The 23,971-nt window shown below is 45.5% G+C and overlaps 1 protein-coding gene across 1 annotated transcript; it reads right to left on the minus strand.

Moving 5' to 3' along the window:
• Positions 1-168: 168 nt before the first annotated feature.
• Positions 169-21,171, minus strand: TEX30 (testis expressed 30). The gene is made up of 5 exons (XM_075336687.1): positions 21,096-21,171; positions 6,771-7,007; positions 2,305-2,356; positions 1,635-1,837; positions 169-488 (listed from the first exon to the last, which is right to left on the minus strand). Exons 1-5 carry the CDS (start codon positions 21,111-21,113, stop codon positions 321-323), a joined length of 678 nt encoding a protein of 225 aa, XP_075192802.1. The 5' UTR covers positions 21,114-21,171; the 3' UTR covers positions 169-320.
• Positions 21,172-23,971: the final 2,800 nt, after the last annotated feature.

Raw genomic sequence — 23,971 nt, forward strand, 5'->3', positions numbered from 1 at the left:
GAAAATTAGGCAAAGTGTCAATGGCTTATTTCTCTCTCTCCACACATGAGCACATACTAGAATTCCTGCAATCATAGACAGTGTCATTCTGGGTGTGGTTTGGCAGTACTGTGTTTAAAGGACAGAAGTCAAAACTTTTAAATAATGGGGCATTTTCGTTAATCAGGTTTCAACAACATCAACATTTATTCATCAGTAATCCAAACTAACAACACAAATCCCTGAGCTGAAAGAGTACCCTTTCCATAATCCGAGGAGGGCAAATAAGCCCCATCATCGCTGCGGATGAAGATAGACAATTCTAGAAATGTTCATAGAGATCATAGAGAGTTTAAAGTTAGCCGAATCCACACTAAAGTCTGTTCATTTACTTCCGGTAACACGTCTTCCAGTGTTTTCCCCTTCGCTGTCAGTCCATGATTTGCATTGTCAATCCAATGTATTTTTACAGGAGCTTTGATTTTGCTGACTATGTTTGTCATCAAGCTCTGAAGGAGAAAAAAAAATTAAAGTGTTCATACAGAGGTGACGTAATGGCTTTTATCATAATGCACGATTTTATCATCTCACATAACGGCAGATAATCATGTGATAACGTTACACGGATTAGCACACGTGGACAAATCTTTATATAAAGTATGGTGAAAAGGAGCGGTCCGAAAAGTAATGAGAAATTGCCTTTTCTAGGAACATGTATGTACTTGCAGATGAGCAATAGAAGAGATTTGTTTTCCAGGAAAGGCACATGTTCATAAGGTCAGATTACTAGTAAATCAATCCAGTTTTGTACAGAGCCATGTTTGTACAGAGACATTTGCTATAATGTATTCTCACCAAGCTTGTGTGCAAGTAAACAGTGCTGCTTAAGACCTCATTAAGACATCTGGGATTTTTCACGTAAGAAAAAAACCCCACAGATTTCAGGTTTCACAAAGATTTTTCAACATTTCATTGTGTTTTATGTCTGAAAACTGGCAAAAACATCTTGGCGAAACAGGTCCACAGTCTATGCTATGCAGACTAGCCTTACTAATCTTTATGGATGCCTGGTGTCTAAACATTAACAGATATGACAAACTTTAATTTACTCACTAATGCTAGTGACTTATCCAAACCAAATTATAACTACAGCTGCACTTAAAGAGTCTATGTGACTGCAGATTTGAGAATCCTCAGCGCACACTGTGCACTGTCCAATTCTTTGGGCATGTGACCACAAGTATGTGATTTGCATACATGCGGTCACGTGCCAACTAGACGTATACGGCCTCACTCATTTCAATGAGACTGAGCTAGGCTGGACACATCTAGCTGGAATGGTGCACGAAGTATGCCAATAGCATTCTTGCAGTCACATGACCACCTGCTGCCAGTACCAGAGAATTCTAACAGCGCGCACTGTATGCACTGTCAGGATTCAAAAGTCTGTAGTTACATAGAGCGACTGTAGTCTTGAGCCCCAAGCCTGTACTGCACCTTTAAGTTCAAGACATATATTTTAATGACCATGGCTTTATAGCTTTATATATATATATATATATATATATATATATATATATATATATATATATATATACAAACATCAAGCAGTATAAGACAGATCTTCAATAAATAGTATAACTGAACAATCTCACCTTGTCGCACATCTCATCTGCTGAGCCAGAGATGAACAAGGCTGGTTTTGTTATCAGCAATAGATCTTCATCTCGTAGCTTGCTTTTTGCCTTGGGAGTGTGCAGGGGATATGACAGACAGATCAGCCCTAGGATGAAGGTGTCATCTTGCTCACTAGCCGTTCTCACTAGAGAGGTGGCAACACGAGAACCCATTGATCGTCCTGTTAAAGAGCCATAATATAGTGTTTTACTCTCCAAATACTAGTATTGATGGCTTCCTATGTTTAGGCAGTTTACATTTAGCTGCTATATTTATATAATAAATTTCCTTCTATCATCAAAAAGGCGTAGAGATACAATACATAAAGCACTCACTAAAAGCAACACCAGGGCTCACGTGACGTCATGACACTGTAAGAACTTGTAATACGAGGCGCTCAGAATGCCGGCTGTGGAAGCTTGCACTGTCCAGGCCTGGCGGCCACGCAGTACCAAGGTGGTCTGGTGAATCTTTATGCTTAACTCAATTTGGCATGCCGATTTCGCTAAGTTGCCTATGTGCAGCTCCTCTACCCTCTGAACCTTTTCAGCCAGTCAGAAGCCTTACTAAAGCTCATTTTTTTCTGATGGCCCACTAAAGGCAGTAGAGCATGAGTATATAAATGCTATTTCTAGTAATAGAGCTCACCCGCAAGAAAGACACCAGCAACTTTATATTCTTCATTAGACTTTAAGTAGCTCTAGAATGAATGAAAAGAAAAAGTTATTTCAGAATAAAGCAGTGTGTGTTGTGTGCATATTGTATAATGCATGGTACAAAGCTGCTATACCAAGAGCAGTCACTAAGTACGGCTTCAGCTGTGTGGAGCAAAGAAAGATCGAAGCAGCCGCTTCATCCAGCTGATCTGCAGAGGTGGACCCCCACCAATTGAATATGGCGTATCCTAATCATACCCCATACATTTTGCAAACCTGAACAATCTTTTAAGAGTTCTTACTTACAGATTTGTGGATGCCTGGATGACACATCTATCTAGCTATACAGTTACCCATCTCCTGCTCTTAGGCCTCATTCACACTTGTAATAGTGTAGGTAAACCAAATCTCCAAAAATGGGTCCAAAACATGAATAAGGTACAAATCTTTGTATTATACTTTTACTGTTATACATGAGCGGATCGATTTCCAGATCTCCAGTCCAGAGTTCAGATCAGTGGTGTCTGGCTGCTTGACAAGAGGCTCACAAATCTCTTACCTTCCGGTGTCCCCGACACAGTATTTCATTTGTCAGGGGTGGCGCAGCATCATCTGTGCGATGTGTTGCAAACATTATGTTGCTTCACCCCTGGCTAATCAAAAGGGTGTGCTAAAGACGCTGGGAGGTAAGGCTGCTTTCACACTACGTTTTTTTAACATGCGTCATGAACGTTTTTTTAACTCAAAAACGGATCCAGTGAAAATGCGTTTTTATTTCAATGCATTTGCAATGGACTCACATCAACATGCGTTTGCGTGCGTTATAGTGAGGATCCAGCGGCTTGCAGTTTTTTTAACTTTTTTCAAAAACATACTTGTAGCGTTTTTGAGCTGCGTCCAAATACTGTTTTTTACTGGATCCTGACTATACTGCATGCAAACGCTGGCATGCTGATAGACAGGATCCTGCTTGCTCTACTGAGCATGCCCAGAAACTAGCCTGTCGTGATCAGTCTTTCTCTCCCCCTCCCTCTCTCTCTCTCCCCCCCTCTCTCTCCTCTCGCTCTCCCCCGCCTTAGAGCGGCAGACGCTCATAACCAAGGTAAATATCGGGTAACCAAGCAAAGCGCTTCGCTTAGTTACCCAATGTTTACCTTGGTTACGTGTGCAGGGAGCAGGCAGCCCGGCTTCTAGCAGCTGCGGACGCCCGTAACCAAGGTAAATATCGTAACCAAGGTAAATACCCGTAACCAAGGTAAATATCGGGTATCCAAGCAAAGCACTTTGCTTAGTTACCCGATGTTTACCTTGGTTACCAGTGTCCGCAGCTGTCAGATGCCCTCACTCCCGATCACATGACTTCAATGCCCGCCCATAAACTTCTTTGTAAAAACAGGATCCACTTTTACAGCAAAAAAAACGTTCATGGCGCATGTTAAAAAAACGTAGTGTGAAAGCAGCTTAAGAGGTTTGCTGGCCTCCTGTGCAGCGGCCAGGTACCACTGACCTTCATGAGATCATCCACAAATTTGTTAGGATAGTTAAGCGGGCTGTACCAAGATTGCGTTTGAGTTAAAAGTCAATTATAAAATTTAAAAAAAAAAAAAATGTTATGCAGGCCAAAATTAATGAAATATTTGCTGCTTTTCGCCATTCTTCTAGCACCGTTTGACGCTTTTATAAGCTGATAGAGTTGGGGTAGCATCTTACAGACAGATTCAGTATAGATGAAGCCACAAAACATTATAAATGAAATAAGAAATTGACACCAGCAATTTTGGTTTGTCACGCACAGGCTGCCCATGTTGAGACAAATAATAGTAATCAATAGATTTTGGAATAAAGCGTTAAAAATATGTTCCTGTGCTGAGATCATCTCAAATTTGTGCCCCTGCTATGTACTGTGTGTTTTGCTGAGTCTGACCATGCAGAGCTTCTCCAGTTCATGGTAGACACATATCACAGCTCCTGGTCTGGGGAGGAAGCATACGTCACTTATGATAAGTGAGTATACAGACGACACAGTGGGGGCTCACAGCTGCTGCATCCTGAGGTTCCACAGTTCCCTGTCTAAGGTACCACAGGAGTGAGTGTTTCTTCCATGTCACGAGTGCTATGAGCTCATCATGAACCAAATTAGTGATGAACGTGCTCCACTGACTTTATTCATGGTGAGCTAAGAAGACTGGAGACCTGGCAGAAATACTAGCACTTGTGATAAAACAGGAATGTGTTCTCTCAAAAAGCAGCAGCTGTGAGCCTTACTAGGTGTCTGCATAACAATTATCATAAGTGAGTTATGCTTCCTCCCCTGGACTGGATCATGAACTGGAGCAGCTCTGCACGGACAGACACAGCCATTACACAGTACATAACAGGAACACATATATAAGATTATGTCAGCACAGGAACTTTTTTAACACATCTAATTGTGGAACTTATTATTATTCCAAGATCTATTAATTTATTTAAATGTACTTTTTTCCTGGGACAAGTCCTTTAATCTTTGCTTTCCTGAATATCCTATTCACTACAATGAGTGTAAAAGAAATTACACAGCACAGTATTACTTTAAAATCCAAAAATGACTTACCGTATTTCATTCTGGGTAAAATAAGCACATGAACATACTGTCTAAGATAAAGCTATGTGTTCCAAACTTTGATGTTTTTCCTCATGGCATAAATTTGATATATTAACCCTTGCCTGGTACCACGATAAAAAATCACTAGTTGTACCAGTCTGCATGGGGTTACATTGACCCCATGGTAGTAGACAAGGGTTAAACAAAGACTTTAACACTAGAAGTCCCAGAGAGGGGTCATTTAACATTTCTACCTTTGGAACCCAGAGACAGGTCGAATGACCTGAAGGATTTTAGCTAACATCCTATAAACACCGTCTTTTGTTCTGTAATTAAGGCCATTGCTGTCGCACCACATGAGGTTGTTGTTTTCCATTGAGTTTAGCCATTTAGTTTCTAGTTAGTTAGGTCAGTTTGGACTAAAGCCCCTTTCACACATAGCGACACAGCAGCGATCACGACGGGCGACCTGACCTTATCAGGATCGCTGCTGTGTCGTTACATGGTTGCTGGTGAGCTGTCAAACAGGCAGATCTCACCAGCGACCAGTGACCAGCCCCCAGCGACGTGTGGTAGCGATGCTGCGCTTGGTAACTAAGTTAAATATCGGGTAACCATTACCCGATATTTACCTTGGTTACCAGCGCACACCGCTTAGCGCTGGCTACGTGCACTCCTAGCCAGAGTACACATCGGGTTAATAAGCAAACCTTTGCTTATTTACCCGATGTGTAGTCTGGCTACGTGTGCAGGGAGCAGGGAGTCGGCACTGACAGCCTGAGAGCAGCGGTGCTAGTAACTAATGTAAATATAGGGTAACCAAGGAAAGGGCTTCCCTTGGTTACCCGATGTTTACCTTGGTTACAGCTTACCGCAGGCTGCCAGAAGCAGTCTCCCTGCTCACTTCAGTTCGTCGCTCTCTCGCTGTCACACACAGCGATGTGTGCTTTACAGCAGGAGAGCGACGAGCAAAAAATGAAGCTAGACATTCAGCAACGAGCGGCGACCTCACAGCAGGGGCCAGCTCGTTGCTGGATGTCACACACAGTGACAGCGACGGGACGTCGCTGCTACGTCACAGAAAATGGTGACTTAGCAGCGATGTCGTTGTCGCCGTCACTGTGTGTGACACCACCTTAAGGGTCATTTGACCCTCTTTCGGGACTTCAGGGGGGAGCTCGAAATTTCTGGGACTTCTAGTGTTAAAGGGTTTTTCAGGACTTTAGCACTGATGACCTATCTCTAGGATAGGTCATCAATGACCAGTGGGGGTGAAACACCCAGCACTTCCACGAATCAGCTGTTCCCGATACTGGTGGCGTCTGAAACTACTCAGTTGCAGAGATTCACATCACAATTCCATCAATTGAATAGTAGCTGCGGCTCTGTACTGCACATCTGCCCCCTACTGATTCGAGTAGTTGAGAATATCAAGTCCCCAGCCGCCGCTGGTACCTGGAGCAGCTGTTCGGCAGAGGTGGCGGGTGTCGCACCTCCATCAATCCTGAGGATAGGTCAATGTTAAAGTCCAGATATCCCCTTTAAAAGCAGTTTGCAGTGCACAAACCCCACACCCCTCTAATTAATATCAAAGACACAAAACGTTGACATTTTAGTAATAATTTTGACATTGTGTCATCTGTCAAATAATGTCTTGTGTTTCAGTGCATGAGGATGAACAGCTAGACATTACAATACATTACTGGGTAAGCACTTCAAATCTCATGCTTGTTGTATTCACTACAACAGGGCTTTAATTTAAGGTAATCACACGTATGTACAGAGTGAATGGACATCTGACCTCACATTTGTGGTGTCCTGTACTGTAAGAATGCCATAAATGTCAATGTGAAATCTGATATTCATGCACATACCAACACTGCACTGTAAGCTTTTGTTCTGTACACCAAGTTAAGTCCTTTACAGGTAAATCTGAGACACAGCAATCCATGGGAGGCCAGGTAACTTGCCAAAGACACCAGTTGTGAGAAATTCATGTCACCGCCAGCGCCATGTGTCAGTATAACGCCATATCGTAGTCCCCGGCAGTGTCTAGGCACAGACAGCATGGCATCTAGGCATTTCTCCCCAAATGGAATAGTAATCTTCTCCTAGAAACACAAACATTCATCAGTACGCCTAAAGAAATATGATCATTCACATGATTGCAACCCAACATTATATCATTCCTTTAAATAACACCCAAAAGATCATTGTAAATAGGGGCACGTGGTAATGCACAATCTGATCTGGCCCTCTAATCCGAGGAAAAGGATTTCAAGATTTAGTACAGCCATATACAATTAGGTCCACAAATATTTGGACACTGACAGAATCTTTGTGATTTGGGCTCCGCATGCCAATATTTTTTATTTATAATGAAATTACTGAGATGCAATTAAAGTGTAAACTTTCAGGTTTAACCCCTTCACGACCGATGATGTACATGTACGTCATCGGCCGTGTCCCTGCTTTTTATGCGGGCTCACACGCTGACATCTTTCTGGGCACTTTACAGAGGATTTAATCAGCCATCAAGTAAGTGCCTCTAACAGCCACAGGAGGATCCGGCATTCATAGGAGATCGTATGCCCTTTAACCCCATATTGATTATCTAACTGAATATTGACTATGTTTTGGTAAACAGCTAAGATGCCAAAACTTGTGTCACTATCCAAATATTTCTGGACCGAACTCTGTGTGTCATTCCCTGCAGGCGCCCCACAATTTGTGTCAGCAGCATGATCCTGTGTCTCCTCCTTGTCAACACAGTCCACTGCTTCTTGGTATTTGGTCATCGGTGTCCATCCATAAAGATATGATGTAATAGCAAAAAAATACAAAAAGGATTCACGTGGCATGCATTATTTCCTAACACTGTTTTATGCTATACTATGCCTTTTTTGCTATACTGATGCTTACCTACCTGACCATGCTCAAGAATACTTAGTTTGTCAAGGATTCAGTCATACACTTTAAGGTTGTATTAATTTCACAGACTTATTAAGGGTCTTGGCAATGGGTCTCCTGAATAAACTTACATGAGACCTTTAAGTTAGAATCCGGAGACCCGCTGCCATCCATCCATCGCTGACCGTACTTGTACTCACCACATCTGCAGTTGGGCCTGTAGCGATCCACCAATTCTTTTATTTATTTTGCTTATTTATATAGTGCCAGGGGCGTAACTACCACGGTCGCGATTGCGACCGGGCCCGGGAGGTTAGGGGCCCGTGGCCGCCCGGCAGATCAGCAGCCAGCTCCTTTCTGTGAGAGGAGCTGCGCTGTTCTGCCGCTATATGACCCGGTCGCCGCTGCTGACACTGGGCCCCCCTGCCTGGTATCAGCGGTGGCGTCACCGCGCTCCCGTCACTCACCGCGCTCCCGTCACTCACCGCGCTCCCGTCACTCACCGCGCTCCCGTCACTCACCGCGCTCCCGTCACTCACCGCGCTCCCGTCACTCACCGCGCTCTGCTTGGATATTGCATAGAGTGGCCGACGCCGTTCTATGCATCATCAGTCTTCCCCCGTGCCTGCGCAGTGACGTCACTCCTGTGCGACTGCTGTGTGTAGTGAGAGCACAGAGCACAGGAGGACGCCGACCGGAGCCACGGGGCACGAGGACAGAAGTGAGGACGGGCAAGTAGAGATGAGGACAGAACTGCGGTGGAAGGAGAAGAGAGGTGAGTACTTGTTTTTTTGTTTGTTTTTTTTATAAAATCAGTGAGTACACGGTGAGGCTGGCTGCAGGACACATGGAGTCCTTGGGTGGCCCTGGCTGCAGGACACATGGAGTCCTCGGGGGGGGAGTTGGCTGCAGTTCACATGGAGTCCTTAGGGGGGCCCTGGCTGCAGGACACATGGAGTCCTTGGGGGGGGGGGCCTAGCTGCAGGACACATGAAGTACTTGGGGGGAGGCCTGGCTGCAGGACACATGGAGTACTTGGGGGGGGGGGGCCTGGCTGCAGGACACATGGAGTCCATGAGGGGGCCCTGCTGCAGGACACATGGAGTCCCGGGGGGGGGGGGGGGGGGGGGGGGGGGGGGGAGTTGGCTGCAATTCACATGGAGTCCTTGGGGGGGGCCTGGCTGCAGGACACATGGAGTCCTTGGGGGGGGCCCTGGCTGCAGGACACATGGAGTCCTTGGGGGGGGGCTGGCTGCAAGACACATGGAGTCCTTGGGGGGGCCCTGGCTGCAGGACACATGGAGTCCTTAGGGGGGCCCTGGCTGCAGGACACATGGAGTACTTGGGGGGAGGCCTGGCTGCAGGACACATGGAGTCCTTGGGGGGAGGCCTGGCTGCAGGACACATGGAGTCCCTGGGGGGGGGGGGGGGAGTTGGCTGCAATTCACATGGAGTCCTTGGGGGGGGCCTGGCTGCAGGACACATGGAGTCCTTAGGGGGCCCTGGCTGCAGGGCACATGGAGTCCTTGGGGGGGGGCCCTGGCTGCAGGACACATGGAGTCCTTGGGGGGGGGGGCCCTGGCTGCAGGACACATGGAGTCCTTGGGGGGGGGGCCGACTGCAGGACCATGGAGGCCCTGGGGGAGGGCTGGCTGCAGGACACATGGAGTCCATGGGGGGGGCCCTGGCTGCAGGACACATGGAGTCCATGAGGGGGCCCTGGCTGCAGGACACATGGAGTCCATGAGGGGGCCCTGGCTGCAGGACACATGGAGGCCCGGGGGGGGGGGGCTGACTGCAGGACACATGGAGGCCCGGGGGGGGGGGGCTGACTGCAGGACACATGGAGGCCCTGGGGGGGGCTGACTGCAGGACACATGGAGGTCTATGGTGCTGCATTATACATGGAGGTCTATGGGGCTGCATAATAAACATGAAGGACACCTTATACATGAACTATATGGGTGCATTATACATGGAGGAGTATGGGGCTGCATAATACAATATGAAGGTTTATGGGGCTGCATTGTAATACATATAGGACTATGGGAGCTACATTATAATATATGGAGGACTATGGAGGCTACTTTATACATGGAGGATTATGGGGGTGCGTTATAAAACATGGAGGACTGTGGTGCAGTATAATATATGGAGAACTATGGGTGAATTATAATACATGGAGGTCTATGGGAAATGCATTATAATACATGGAGGACTATGGAGGTGCATTCTAATATATGAAGTGTTATGTGGGACCCTTTATACTAAATGGAAGGCTATGCGGGGGCCATTATAGTATTTGGAGAATTATATACGAGGGGGGATAAAGATACAAGCAGGAGATGGGAATGTTTTGTGCTGAGGGAAAAAAGCTCTTTCCCTCAGCACCCGGCTTTCCCATGCTCTGCTATACATCTCTCAGCACCCAGCTTTCCCATGCACTAATATGGGAAAGCTGGGTGCCGAGGGAATGATATATAGCAGAGTATGGGAAAGCTGGGTGCCAAGGACAAGATGGATATCAGAACATAGGAAAGCTGTGCTCTGGTAAAGGGATTTCAGATCATGGGAAAACTGGGTGCTGAGGGTAAGAGCCAAGTGTCAGCATCATTATCCTGTACCCCGAGTGTCAGTGTCATTATCCCGTACCCCAAGTGGTGGTGTACGTGGAGGGGGGGCCCCGGTCCAAATTTTGCACCAGGGCCCATCAAACTCTAGTTACGCCACTGTATAGCGCTATTATATTCCGCAGAATTTTACAGACATTAGTATCACTGTCATTACAGGCATGAAATCACTACAGTCACATCCACAGACACACAATACAGGGATGAGATCACTACAGTCACATCCACAGACACACAATACAGGGATGAGATCACTACAGTCACATCCACACAATACAGGGATGAGATCACTACAGTCACATCCACACAATACAGGGATGAGATCACTACAGTCACATCCACACAATACAGGGATGAGATCACTACAGTCACATCCACACAATACAGGGATGAGATCACTACAGTCACATCCACACAATACAGGGATGAGATCACTACAGTCACATCCACACAATACAGGGATGAGATCACTACAGTCACATCCACACAATACAGGGATGAGATCACTACAGTCACATCGCATCTACACAATACAGGGATGAGATCACTACAGTCACATCTACACAATACAGGGATGAGATCACTACAGTCACATCTACACAATACAGGGATGAGATCACTACAGTCACATCCACACAATACAGGGATGAGATCACTACAGTCACATCCACACAATACAGGGATGAGATCACTACAGTCACATCCACACAATACAGGGATGAGATCACTACAGTCACATCCACACAATACAGGGATGAGATCACTACAGTCACATCCACACAATACAGGGATGAGATCACTACTGTCACATCGCATCCACACAATACAGGGACGAGATCACTACAGTCACATCCACAGACACACAATACAGGGATGACATCACTACAGTCACATCCACAGACACACAATACAGGGATGAGATCACTACAGTCACATCCACAGACACACAATACAGGAATGAGATCACTACAGTCACATCCACACAATACAGGGACGAGATCACTACAGTCACATCCACAGACACACAATACAGGGATGAGATCACTACAGTCACATCCACAGACACACAATACAGGGATGAGATCACTACAGTCACATCCACACAATACAGGGATGAGATCACTACAGTCACATCCACACAATACAGGGATGAGATCACTACAGTCACATCCACACAATACAGGGATGAGATCACTACAGTCACATCCACACAATACAGGGATGAGATCACTACAGTCACATCCACACAATACAGGGATGAGATCACTACAGTCACATCCACACAATACAGGGATGAGATCACTACAGTCACATCGCATCTACACAATACAGGGATGAGATCACTACAGTCACATCTACACAATACAGGGATGAGATCACTACAGTCACATCTACACAATACAGGGATGAGATCACTACAGTCACATCCACACAATACAGGGATGAGATCACTACAGTCACATCCACACAATACAGGGATGAGATCACTACAGTCACATCCACACAATACAGGGATGAGATCACTACAGTCACATCCACACAATACAGGGATGAGATCACTACAGTCACATCCACACAATACAGGGATGAGATCACTACAGTCACATCGCATCCACACAATACAGGGATGAGATCACTACAGTCACATCACATCCACACAATACAGGGATGAGATCACTACAGTCACATCCACAGACACACAATACAGGAATGAGATCACTACAGTCACATCCACAGACACACAATACAGGAATGAGATCACTACAGTCACATCCACAGACACACAACACACACACACAATATGGGGATGAGATCACTACAGTCACATCCACAGACACACAATACAGGGATGACATCACTACAGTCACATCCACAGACACACAACACACACACACAATATGGGGATGAGATCACTACAGTCACATCCACAGACACACAATACAGGAATGAGATCACTACAGTCACATCCACAGACACACAACACACACACACAATATGGGGATGAGATCACTACAGTCACATCCACAGACACACAATACAGGGATGACATCACTACAGTCACATCCACAGACACACAATACAGGAATGAGATCACTACAGTCACATCACATCCACACAATACAGGGATGAGATCACTACAGTCACATCACATCCACACAATACAGGGATGAGATCACTACAGTCACATCGCATCCACACAATACAGGGATGAGATCACTACTGTCACATCGCATCCACACAATACAGGGATGAGATCACTACAGTCACATCCACACAATACAGGGATGAGATCACTACAGTCACATCCACACAATACAGGGATGAGATCACTACAGTCACATCCACACAATACAGGGATGAGATCACTACAGTCACATCCACACAATACAGGGATGAGATCACTACAGTCACATCCACACAATACAGGGATGAGATCACTACAGTCACATCGCATCCACACAATACAGGGATGAGATCACTACAGTCACATCACATCCACACAATACAGGGATGAGATCACTACAGTCACATCCACAGACACACAATACAGGGATGAGATCACTACAGTCACATCCACAGACACACAATACAGGAATGAGATCACTACAGTCACATCCACACAATACAGGGACGAGATCACTACAGTCACATCCACAGACACACAATACAGGGATGAGATCACTACAGTCACATCCACAGACACACAATACAGGAATGAGATCACTACAGTCACATCCACAGACACACAACACACACACACACACACAATATGGGGATGAGATCACTACAGTCACATCCACAGACACACAATACAGGGATGACATCACTACAGTCACATCCACAGACACACAATACAGGAATGAGATCACTACAGTCACATCACATCCACACAATACAGGGATGAGATCACTACAGTCACATCACATCCACACAATACAGGGATGAGATCACTACAGTCACATCGCATCCACACAATACAGGGATGAGATCACTACTGTCACATCGCATCCACACAATACAGGGATGAGATCACTACAGTCACATCCACACAATACAGGGATGAGATCACTACAGTCACATCCACACAATACAGGGATGAGATCACTACAGTCACATCCACACAATACAGGGATGAGATCACTAGTCACATCCACACAATACAGGAATGAGATCACTACAGTCACATCCACAGACACACAACACACACACACAATATGGGGATGAGATCACTACAGTCACATCCACAGACACACAATACAGGGATGACATCACTACAGTCACATCCACAGACACACAATACAGGAATGAGATCACTACAGTCACATCGCATCCACACAATACAGGGATGAGATCACTACAGTCACATCCACAGACACACAATACAGGGATGAGATCACTACAGTCACATCCACAGACACACAATACAGGAATGAGATCACTACAGTCACATCCACACAATACAGGGACGAGATCACTACAGTCACATCCACAGACACACAATACAGGGATGAGATCACTACAGTCACATCCACAGACACACAATACAGGAATGAGATCACTACAGTCACATCCACAGACACACAACACACACACACAATATGGGGATGAGATCACTACAGTCACATCCACAGACACACAATACAGGGATGACATCACTACAGTCACATCCACAGACACAAAATACAGGAATGAGATCACTACAGTCACATCACATCCACACAATACAGGGATGAGATCACTACAGTCACATCACATCCACACAATACAGGGATGAGATCACTACAGTCACATCGCATCCACACAATACAGGGATGAGATCACTACTGTCACATCGCATCCACACAATACAGGGATGAGATCACTACAGTCACATCCACACAATACAGGGATGAGATCACTACAGTCACATCCACACAATACAGGGATGAGATCACTACAGTCACATCCACACAATACAGGGATGAGATCACTACAGTCACATCCACACAATACAGGGATGAGATCACTACAGTCACATCCACACAATACAGGGATGAGATCACTACAGTCACATCGCATCCACACAATACAGGGATGAGATCACTACAGTCACATCACATCCACACAATACAGGGATGAGATCACTACAGTCACATCCACAGACACACAATACAGGGATGAGATCACTACAGTCACATCCACAGACACACAATACAGGAATGAGATCACTACAGTCACATCCACACAATACAGGGACGAGATCACTACAGTCACATCCACAGACACACAATACAGGGATGAGATCACTACAGTCACATCCACAGACACACAATACAGGAATGAGATCACTACAGTCACATCCACAGACACACAACACACACACACAATATGGGGATGAGATCACTACAGTCACATCTACAGACACACAATACAGGGATGACATCACTACAGTCACATCCACAGACACACAATACAGGAATGAGATCACTACAGTCACATCACATCCACACAATACAGGGATGAGATCACTACAGTCACATCGCATCCACACAATACAGGGATGAGATCACTACTGTCACATCGCATCCACACAATACAGGGATGAGATCACTACAGTCACATCCACACAATACAGGGATGAGATCACTACAGTCACATCCACACAATACAGGGATGAGATCACTACAGTCACATCCACACAATACAGGGATGAGATCACTACAGTCACATCCACACAATACAGGGATGAGATCACTACAGTCACATCCACACAATACAGGGATGAGATCACTACTGTCACATCGCATCCACACAATACAGGGACGAGATCACTACAGTCACATCCACAGACACACAATACAGGGATGACATCACTACAGTCACATCCACAGACACACAATACAGGGATGAGATCACTACAGTCACATCCACAGACACACAATACAGGAATGAGATCACTACAGTCACATCCACACAATACAGGGACGAGATCACTACAGTCACATCCACAGACACACAATACAGGGATGAGATCACTACAGTCACATCCACAGACACACAATACAGGGATGAGATCACTACAGTCACATCCACACAATACAGGGATGAGATCACTACAGTCACATCCACACAATACAGGGATGAGATCACTACAGTCACATCCACACAATACAGGGATGAGATCACTACAGTCACATCCACACAATACAGGGATGAGATCACTACAGTCACATCCACACAATACAGGGATGAGATCACTACAGTCACATCCACACAATACAGGGATGAGATCACTACAGTCACATCGCATCTACACAATACAGGGATGAGATCACTACAGTCACATCTACACAATACAGGGATGAGATCACTACAGTCACATCTACACAATACAGGGATGAGATCACTACAGTCACATCCACACAATACAGGGATGAGATCACTACAGTCACATCCACACAATACAGGGATGAGATCACTACAGTCACATCCACACAATACAGGGATGAGATCACTACAGTCACATCCACACAATACAGGGATGAGATCACTACAGTCACATCCACACAATACAGGGATGAGATCACTACAGTCACATCGCATCCACACAATACAGGGATGAGATCACTACAGTCACATCACATCCACACAATACAGGGATGAGATCACTACAGTCACATCCACAGACACACAATACAGGAATGAGATCACTACAGTCACATCCACAGACACACAATACAGGAATGAGATCACTACAGTCACATCCACAGACACACAACACACACACACAATATGGGGATGAGATCACTACAGTCACATCCACAGACACACAATACAGGGATGACATCACTACAGTCACATCCACAGACACACAACACACACACACAATATGGGGATGAGATCACTACAGTCACATCCACAGACACACAATACAGGAATGAGATCACTACAGTCACATCCACAGACACACAACACACACACACAATATGGGGATGAGATCACTACAGTCACATCCACAGACACACAATACAGGGATGACATCACTACAGTCACATCCACAGACACACAATACAGGAATGAGATCACTACAGTCACATCACATCCACACAATACAGGGATGAGATCACTACAGTCACATCACATCCACACAATACAGGGATGAGATCACTACAGTCACATCGCATCCACACAATACAGGGATGAGATCACTACTGTCACATCGCATCCACACAATACAGGGATGAGATCACTACAGTCACATCCACACAATACAGGGATGAGATCACTACAGTCACATCCACACAATACAGGGATGAGATCACTACAGTCACATCCACACAATACAGGGATGAGATCACTACAGTCACATCCACACAATACAGGGATGAGATCACTACAGTCACATCCACACAATACAGGGATGAGATCACTACAGTCACATCGCATCCACACAATACAGGGATGAGATCACTACAGTCACATCACATCCACACAATACAGGGATGAGATCACTACAGTCACATCCACAGACACACAATACAGGGATGAGATCACTACAGTCACATCCACAGACACACAATACAGGAATGAGATCACTACAGTCACATCCACACAATACAGGGACGAGATCACTACAGTCACATCCACAGACACACAATACAGGGATGAGATCACTACAGTCACATCCACAGACACACAATACAGGAATGAGATCACTACAGTCACATCCACAGACACACAATACAGGAATGAGATCACTACAGTCACATCACATCCACACAATACAGGGATGAGATCACTACAGTCACATCACATCCACACAATACAGGGATGAGATCACTACAGTCACATCGCATCCACACAATACAGGGATGAGATCACTACTGTCACATCGCATCCACACAATACAGGGATGAGATCACTACAGTCACATCCACACAATACAGGGATGAGATCACTACAGTCACATCCACACAATACAGGGATGAGATCACTACAGTCACATCCACACAATACAGGGATGAGATCACTAGTCACATCCACACAATACAGGAATGAGATCACTACAGTCACATCCACAGACACACAACACACACACACAATATGGGGATGAGATCACTACAGTCACATCCACAGACACACAATACAGGGATGACATCACTACAGTCACATCCACAGACACACAATACAGGAATGAGATCACTACAGTCACATCGCATCCACACAATACAGGGATGAGATCACTACAGTCACATCCACAGACACACAATACAGGGATGAGATCACTACAGTCACATCCACAGACACACAATACAGGAATGAGATCACTACAGTCACATCCACACAATACAGGGACGAGATCACTACAGTCACATCCACAGACACACAATACAGGGATGAGATCACTACAGTCACATCCACAGACACACAATACAGGAATGAGATCACTACAGTCACATCCACAGACACACAACACACACACACAATATGGGGATGAGATCACTACAGTCACATCCACAGACACACAATACAGGGATGACATCACTACAGTCACATCCACAGACACACAATACAGGAATGAGATCACTACAGTCACATCACATCCACACAATACAGGGATGAGATCACTACAGTCACATCACATCCACACAATACAGGGATGAGATCACTACAGTCACATCGCATCCACACAATACAGGGATGAGATCACTACTGTCACATCGCATCCACACAATACAGGGATGAGATCACTACAGTCACATCCACACAATACAGGGATGAGATCACTACAGTCACATCCACACAATACAGGGATGAGATCACTACAGTCACATCCACACAATACAGGGATGAGATCACTACAGTCACATCCACACAATACAGGGATGAGATCACTACAGTCACATCCACACAATACAGGGATGAGATCACTACAGTCACATCGCATCCACACAATACAGGGATGAGATCACTACAGTCACATCACATCCACACAATACAGGGATGAGATCACTACAGTCACATCCACAGACACACAATACAGGGATGAGATCACTACAGTCACATCCACAGACACACAATACAGGAATGAGATCACTACAGTCACATCCACACAATACAGGGACGAGATCACTACAGTCACATCCACAGACACACAATACAGGGATGAGATCACTACAGTCACATCCACAGACACACAATACAGGAATGAGATCACTACAGTCACATCCACAGACACACAACACACACACACAATATGGGGATGAGATCACTACAGTCACATCCACAGACACACAATACAGGGATGACATCACTACAGTCACATCCACAGACACACAATACAGGAATGAGATCACTACAGTCACATCACATCCACACAATACAGGGATGAGATCACTACAGTCACATCGCATCCACACAATACAGGGATGAGATCACTACTGTCACATCGCATCCACACAATACAGGGATGAGATCACTACAGTCACATCCACAGACACACAATACAGGGATGAGATCACTACAGTCACATCCACAGACACACAATACAGGAATGAGATCACTACAGTCACATCCACACAATACAGGGACGAGATCACTACAGTCACATCCACAGACACACAATACAGGGATGAGATCACTACAGTCACATCCACAGACACACAATACAGGAATGAGATCACTACAGTCACATCCACAGACACACAACACACACACACAATATGGGGATGAGATCACTACAGTCACATCCACAGACACACAATACAGGGATGACATCACTACAGTCACATCCACAGACACACAATACAGGAATGAGATCACTACAGTCACATCCACACAATACAGGGATGAGATCACTACAGTCACATCACATCCACACAATACAGGGATGAGATCACTACAGTCACATCCACAGACACACAATACAGGAATGAGATCACTACAGTCACATCCACACAATACAGGGATGAGATCACTACAGTCACATCCACACAATACAGGGATGAGATCACTACAGTCACATCGCATCCACACAATACAGGGATGAGATCACTACAGTCACATCACATCCACACAATACAGGGATGAGATCACTACAGTCACATCCACAGACACACAATACAGGGATGAGATCACTACAGTCACATCCACAGACACACAATACAGGAATGAGATCACTACAGTCACATCCACACAATACAGGGATGAGATCACTACAGTCACATCCACAGACACACAATACAGGAATGAGATCACTACAGTCACATCCACAGACACACAACACACACACACAATATGGGGATGAGATCACTACAGTCACATCCACAGACACACAATACAGGGATGACATCACTACAGTCACATCCACAGACACACAATACAGGGATGACATCACTACAGTCACATCCACAGACACACAATACAGGAATGAGATCACTACAGTCACATCCACACAATACAGGGATGAGATCACTACAGTCACATCACATCCACACAATACAGGGATGAGATCACTACAGTCACATCCACAGACACACAATACAGGAATGAGATCACTACAGTCACATCCACACAATACAGGGATGAGATCACTACAGTCACATCCACACAATACAGGGATGAGATCACTACAGTCACATCGCATCCACACAATACAGGGATGAGATCACTACAGTCACATCACATCCACACAATACAGGGATGAGATCACTACAGTCACATCCACAGACACACAATACAGGGATGAGATCACTACAGTCACATCCACAGACACACAATACAGGAATGAGATCACTACAGTCACATCCACACAATACAGGGATGAGATCACTACAGTCACATCCACAGACACACAATACAGGGATGAGATCACTACAGTCACATCCACAGACACACAATACAGGAATGAGATCACTACAGTCACATCCACACAATACAGGAATGAGATCACTACAGTCACATCCACAGACACACAACACACACACACAATATGGGGATGAGATCACTACAGTCACATCCACAGACACACAATACAGGGATGACATCACTACAGTCACATCCACAGACACACAATACAGGGATGACATCACTACAGTCACATCCACAGACACACAATACAGGAATGAGATCACTACAGTCACATCCACACAATACAGGGATGAGATCACTACAGTCACATCACATCCACACAATACAGGGATGAGATCACTACAGTCACATCCACAGACACACAATACAGGGATGAGATCACTACAGTCACATCCACACAATACAGGGATGAGATCACTACAGTCGCTTGGCATAGAGCAGTCAGGAAAAACTACTTTCATAACTGATATGAAAATCGCAAACTAAATAATGTGAGGCAAACAGTGCAGATAATGCTAAATTGCCACATACACCCAGTACACAATAGTGTAACACACACAATGCAGTTATAATTACCAGTGTCACACACATGTATCAGTACACAAGTGTCTCTCACAGTCAGTGATTGCTACTTCATAGTCACACACAATATAGTAATCATTATCATAGTGCCTCTAACACAGTGCAGTAATCATTACACCATACAATCAGTACACAATAGTGGTAACACAGTGCAGTAATCAGTACACAATAGTGCCACTGTGCAGAAGTGTCCCCGTGTCCCTGTACCAGCCCCAGTCCTGCTTGTACCTCAGTGTAGTCCCCCATGGCCTCCACCACACGCCGGAGGGAGGGGCGGGAGGCGCTTCCTGCTCAGCCCCCACTCACTTTCCCTGCTCATGGCTGATGGACTCGGCTGCTTCACAGTTTGAGGACACAGGATTTCTCTTTCTGTTGTGCGCACTAGGCGTTTTTGCCGCGTTTTTAGCGGCGTTTTTTACCGCGTTTTTGTGCTGAAAACGCAGTGACATTGCTTCCCCAGCAATGTCAATGGGTTTTCAGAAGTGCTGTCCTCACACAGCTTTTTTTTTAGCTGCGTTTTTGTGGTGACCACAAAAACGCAGCATGTCAATTATTTCTGCGTTTTCCACTGCGTTTTTCACTCATTGAATTCAATGAGATGTTAAAAACGCAATGAATAACGCATATAGCCGCGTTTCTATGACTAAAAACGCAGCTATAAACGCAAGGGGTGGGTACTACAGTGACGTGTACAGGAAGAGGATTCCTTCTGTTGGTAAACACAGAAGCAGGAATCCTCCCGGTACCGTCACCGCCGCGTCCACCTCCCGTCCTGTGCATGTCAGCTCCGTGCGGCGCCATGTCTGGGCGGGAGGTGGAGGCAGCGGCGAAAAACAAAGTGAACAGTAGAAAAAAAAAAAAGTCATATACTCACCTGTCTGCAGGGTCCCGGTGCCATGCCCGCTCCCAGCTCCTCCCGGTACCGCCGCTCTGGCTGTGTGCAGTCTCCCCGGGGCAGGACCTGGCGGTGGATCACCTGATGCAGTCACCTGACGTATCAGCTGATCGTAGTCTCGCCGGCTTTTTCGCGCCCGGCCGGCTATCAGCTGATCCTGCCGTCAGGGGACTTCATCAGCTGATTACCGGCAGCTCCGGCAGCGATCGTATAGGATCAGACTCCTGTCCAATCGATCGCTCCAGGAGCTGCCGGTCATCACCACAGCACATAAGTGAGTATTATTTTTTTTTTTTCTACTGATGCATCAGCTGATTGTATAACCGGCTTTTATACAATCAGCTGATGTGTGATGGGATTCAGGCACTTGATCCTGACACATCATCTGATCGCTTTGCCTTCCAGCAAACCGATCAGATGATATTGGATCCGGATTGGACGGCGCGGGACCCTGACCCAGGATTACTGCGGAGGGGGGTTTATTTCAATAAAGATGGAGTCACTAATTGTGTTCTGTTTTATTTCTAATAAAAATATTTTTCTGTGTGTTGTGTTTTTTTTTTATCATTACTAGAAATTCATGGTGGCCATGTCTAATATTGGCGTGACACCATGAATTTCGGGCTTAGGGCTAGCTGATAATATACAGCTAGCCCTAACTCCATTATTACCTAGATAGCCACCCGTCACCAGGGCAGCTGGAAGAGTTGGATACAGCGCCAGAAGATGGCGCTTCTATGAAAGCGCCATTTTCTGGGGTGGCTGCGGACTGCAATTCGCAGTGGGGGTGCCCAGAAAGCATGGGTACCCTGCACTGTGGATTCCAATCCCCAGCTGCCTAGTTGTACCCGGCTGGACTCAAAAATTAGGCGAAGCCCACGTCATTTTTTTTTTAATTATTTCATGAAATAATTAAAAAAAAAGGGCTTCTCTATATTTTTGGTTCCCAGCCGGGTACAAATAGGCAGCTGGGGGTTGGGGGCAGCCCGTACCTGCCTGCTGTACCCGGCTAGCATACAAAAATATGGCGAAGCCCATGTCATTTTTTTTTTCTTTTTGGGCAAAAAACTGCATACAGTCCTGGATGGAGGATGCTGAGCCTTGTAGTTCTGCAGCTGCTGTCTGCTCTCCTGCATACACTAGTGAATGGAGGATGCTGAGACTTGTAGTTCTGCAGCTGCTGTCTGCTCTCCTGCATACACTAGTGAATGGAGGATGCTGAGACTTGTAGTTCTGCAGCTGCTGTCTGCTCTCCTGCTTACACTAGTGAATGGAGGATGCTGAGACTTGTAGTTCTGCAGCTGCTGTCTGCTCTCCTGCATACACTAGTGAATGGAGGATGCTGAGACTTGTAGTTCTGCAGCTGCTGTCTGCTCTCCTGCATACACTAGTGAATGGAGGATGCTGAGACTTGTAGTTCTGCAGCTGCTGTCTGCTCTCCTGCATACACTAGTTCTGCAGCTGTCTGCTCTCCTGCATACAATGAACATTTTGAAGAAGGAAATGACATCAGACCTTTTTTTTTTTTTTTTTTTCATCAACAATCTTTAATGGCATTGTGCACTGATTAAAAACGCAGTGAGCAAAAACGCAGCAAAAAACGCACCAAATCGCGGCAAAAACGCATGCGTTTTTGCCGCGTTTTTTTAGCCGCGGGTGCGTTTTTTAGACAAAAACGCACATAAAAACGCAGCGTGAAAAAACCGCCTAGTGCGCACATACCCTTACAATTCTCTTTTCTAGCCTTGGTAAATAGGTGCACTGCCACTGATCTTTGTGCAATGTGGGAGAGTAAGGGTATGTGCGCACGTTGCTTTTTACCTGCTTTTTACCTGCTTTTTTGCTGCTTTTTCTTCTGCGCTGTTTAATGCCAAAATGGATGTGTTCTTCTATTCAAGCAAAGTCTATGGGAATTTGGGTTTCTTGTTCACACTATGTTGTTCAAAATGCTGCCTTTTTGAGGCAGAACTTTGGTCAAAAACTCAGCTTTTCAAAGAAGCAACATGTCAATTGTTTTTGCCATTTGGGTTTTGCACTGCAAAGCTGAGTTTTTGACCAAAGTTCTGCAACAAAAAGGCAGCATTTTGAACAACATAGTGTGAACAAGAAACCCAAATTCCCATAGACTTTGCTTGAATAGAAGAACACATCCATTTTGGCATTAAACAGCGCAGAAGAAAAAGCAGCAAAAAAGCAGGTAAAAAGCAGG

Source organism: Anomaloglossus baeobatrachus, chromosome 2, assembly GCF_048569485.1.
Source record: "Anomaloglossus baeobatrachus isolate aAnoBae1 chromosome 2, aAnoBae1.hap1, whole genome shotgun sequence".
Lineage (NCBI taxonomy): Eukaryota > Metazoa > Chordata > Amphibia > Anura > Aromobatidae > Anomaloglossus > Anomaloglossus baeobatrachus.

What these genes read in the sequence shown, in the direction of transcription:
- TEX30 (XM_075336687.1), bottom strand. An exon ending in AAGCTTACAGTGCAGTGTTG is followed by an intron (nt 2,357 to 6,770) that starts GTATGTGCATGA and finishes CATTCATTCTAG; the next exon opens with AGCTACTTAAAGTCTAATGA. An exon ending in CAGATGAGATGTGCGACAAG is followed by an intron (nt 489 to 1,634) that starts GTGAGATTGTTC and finishes TTTCTCCTTCAG; the next exon opens with AGCTTGATGACAAACATAGT.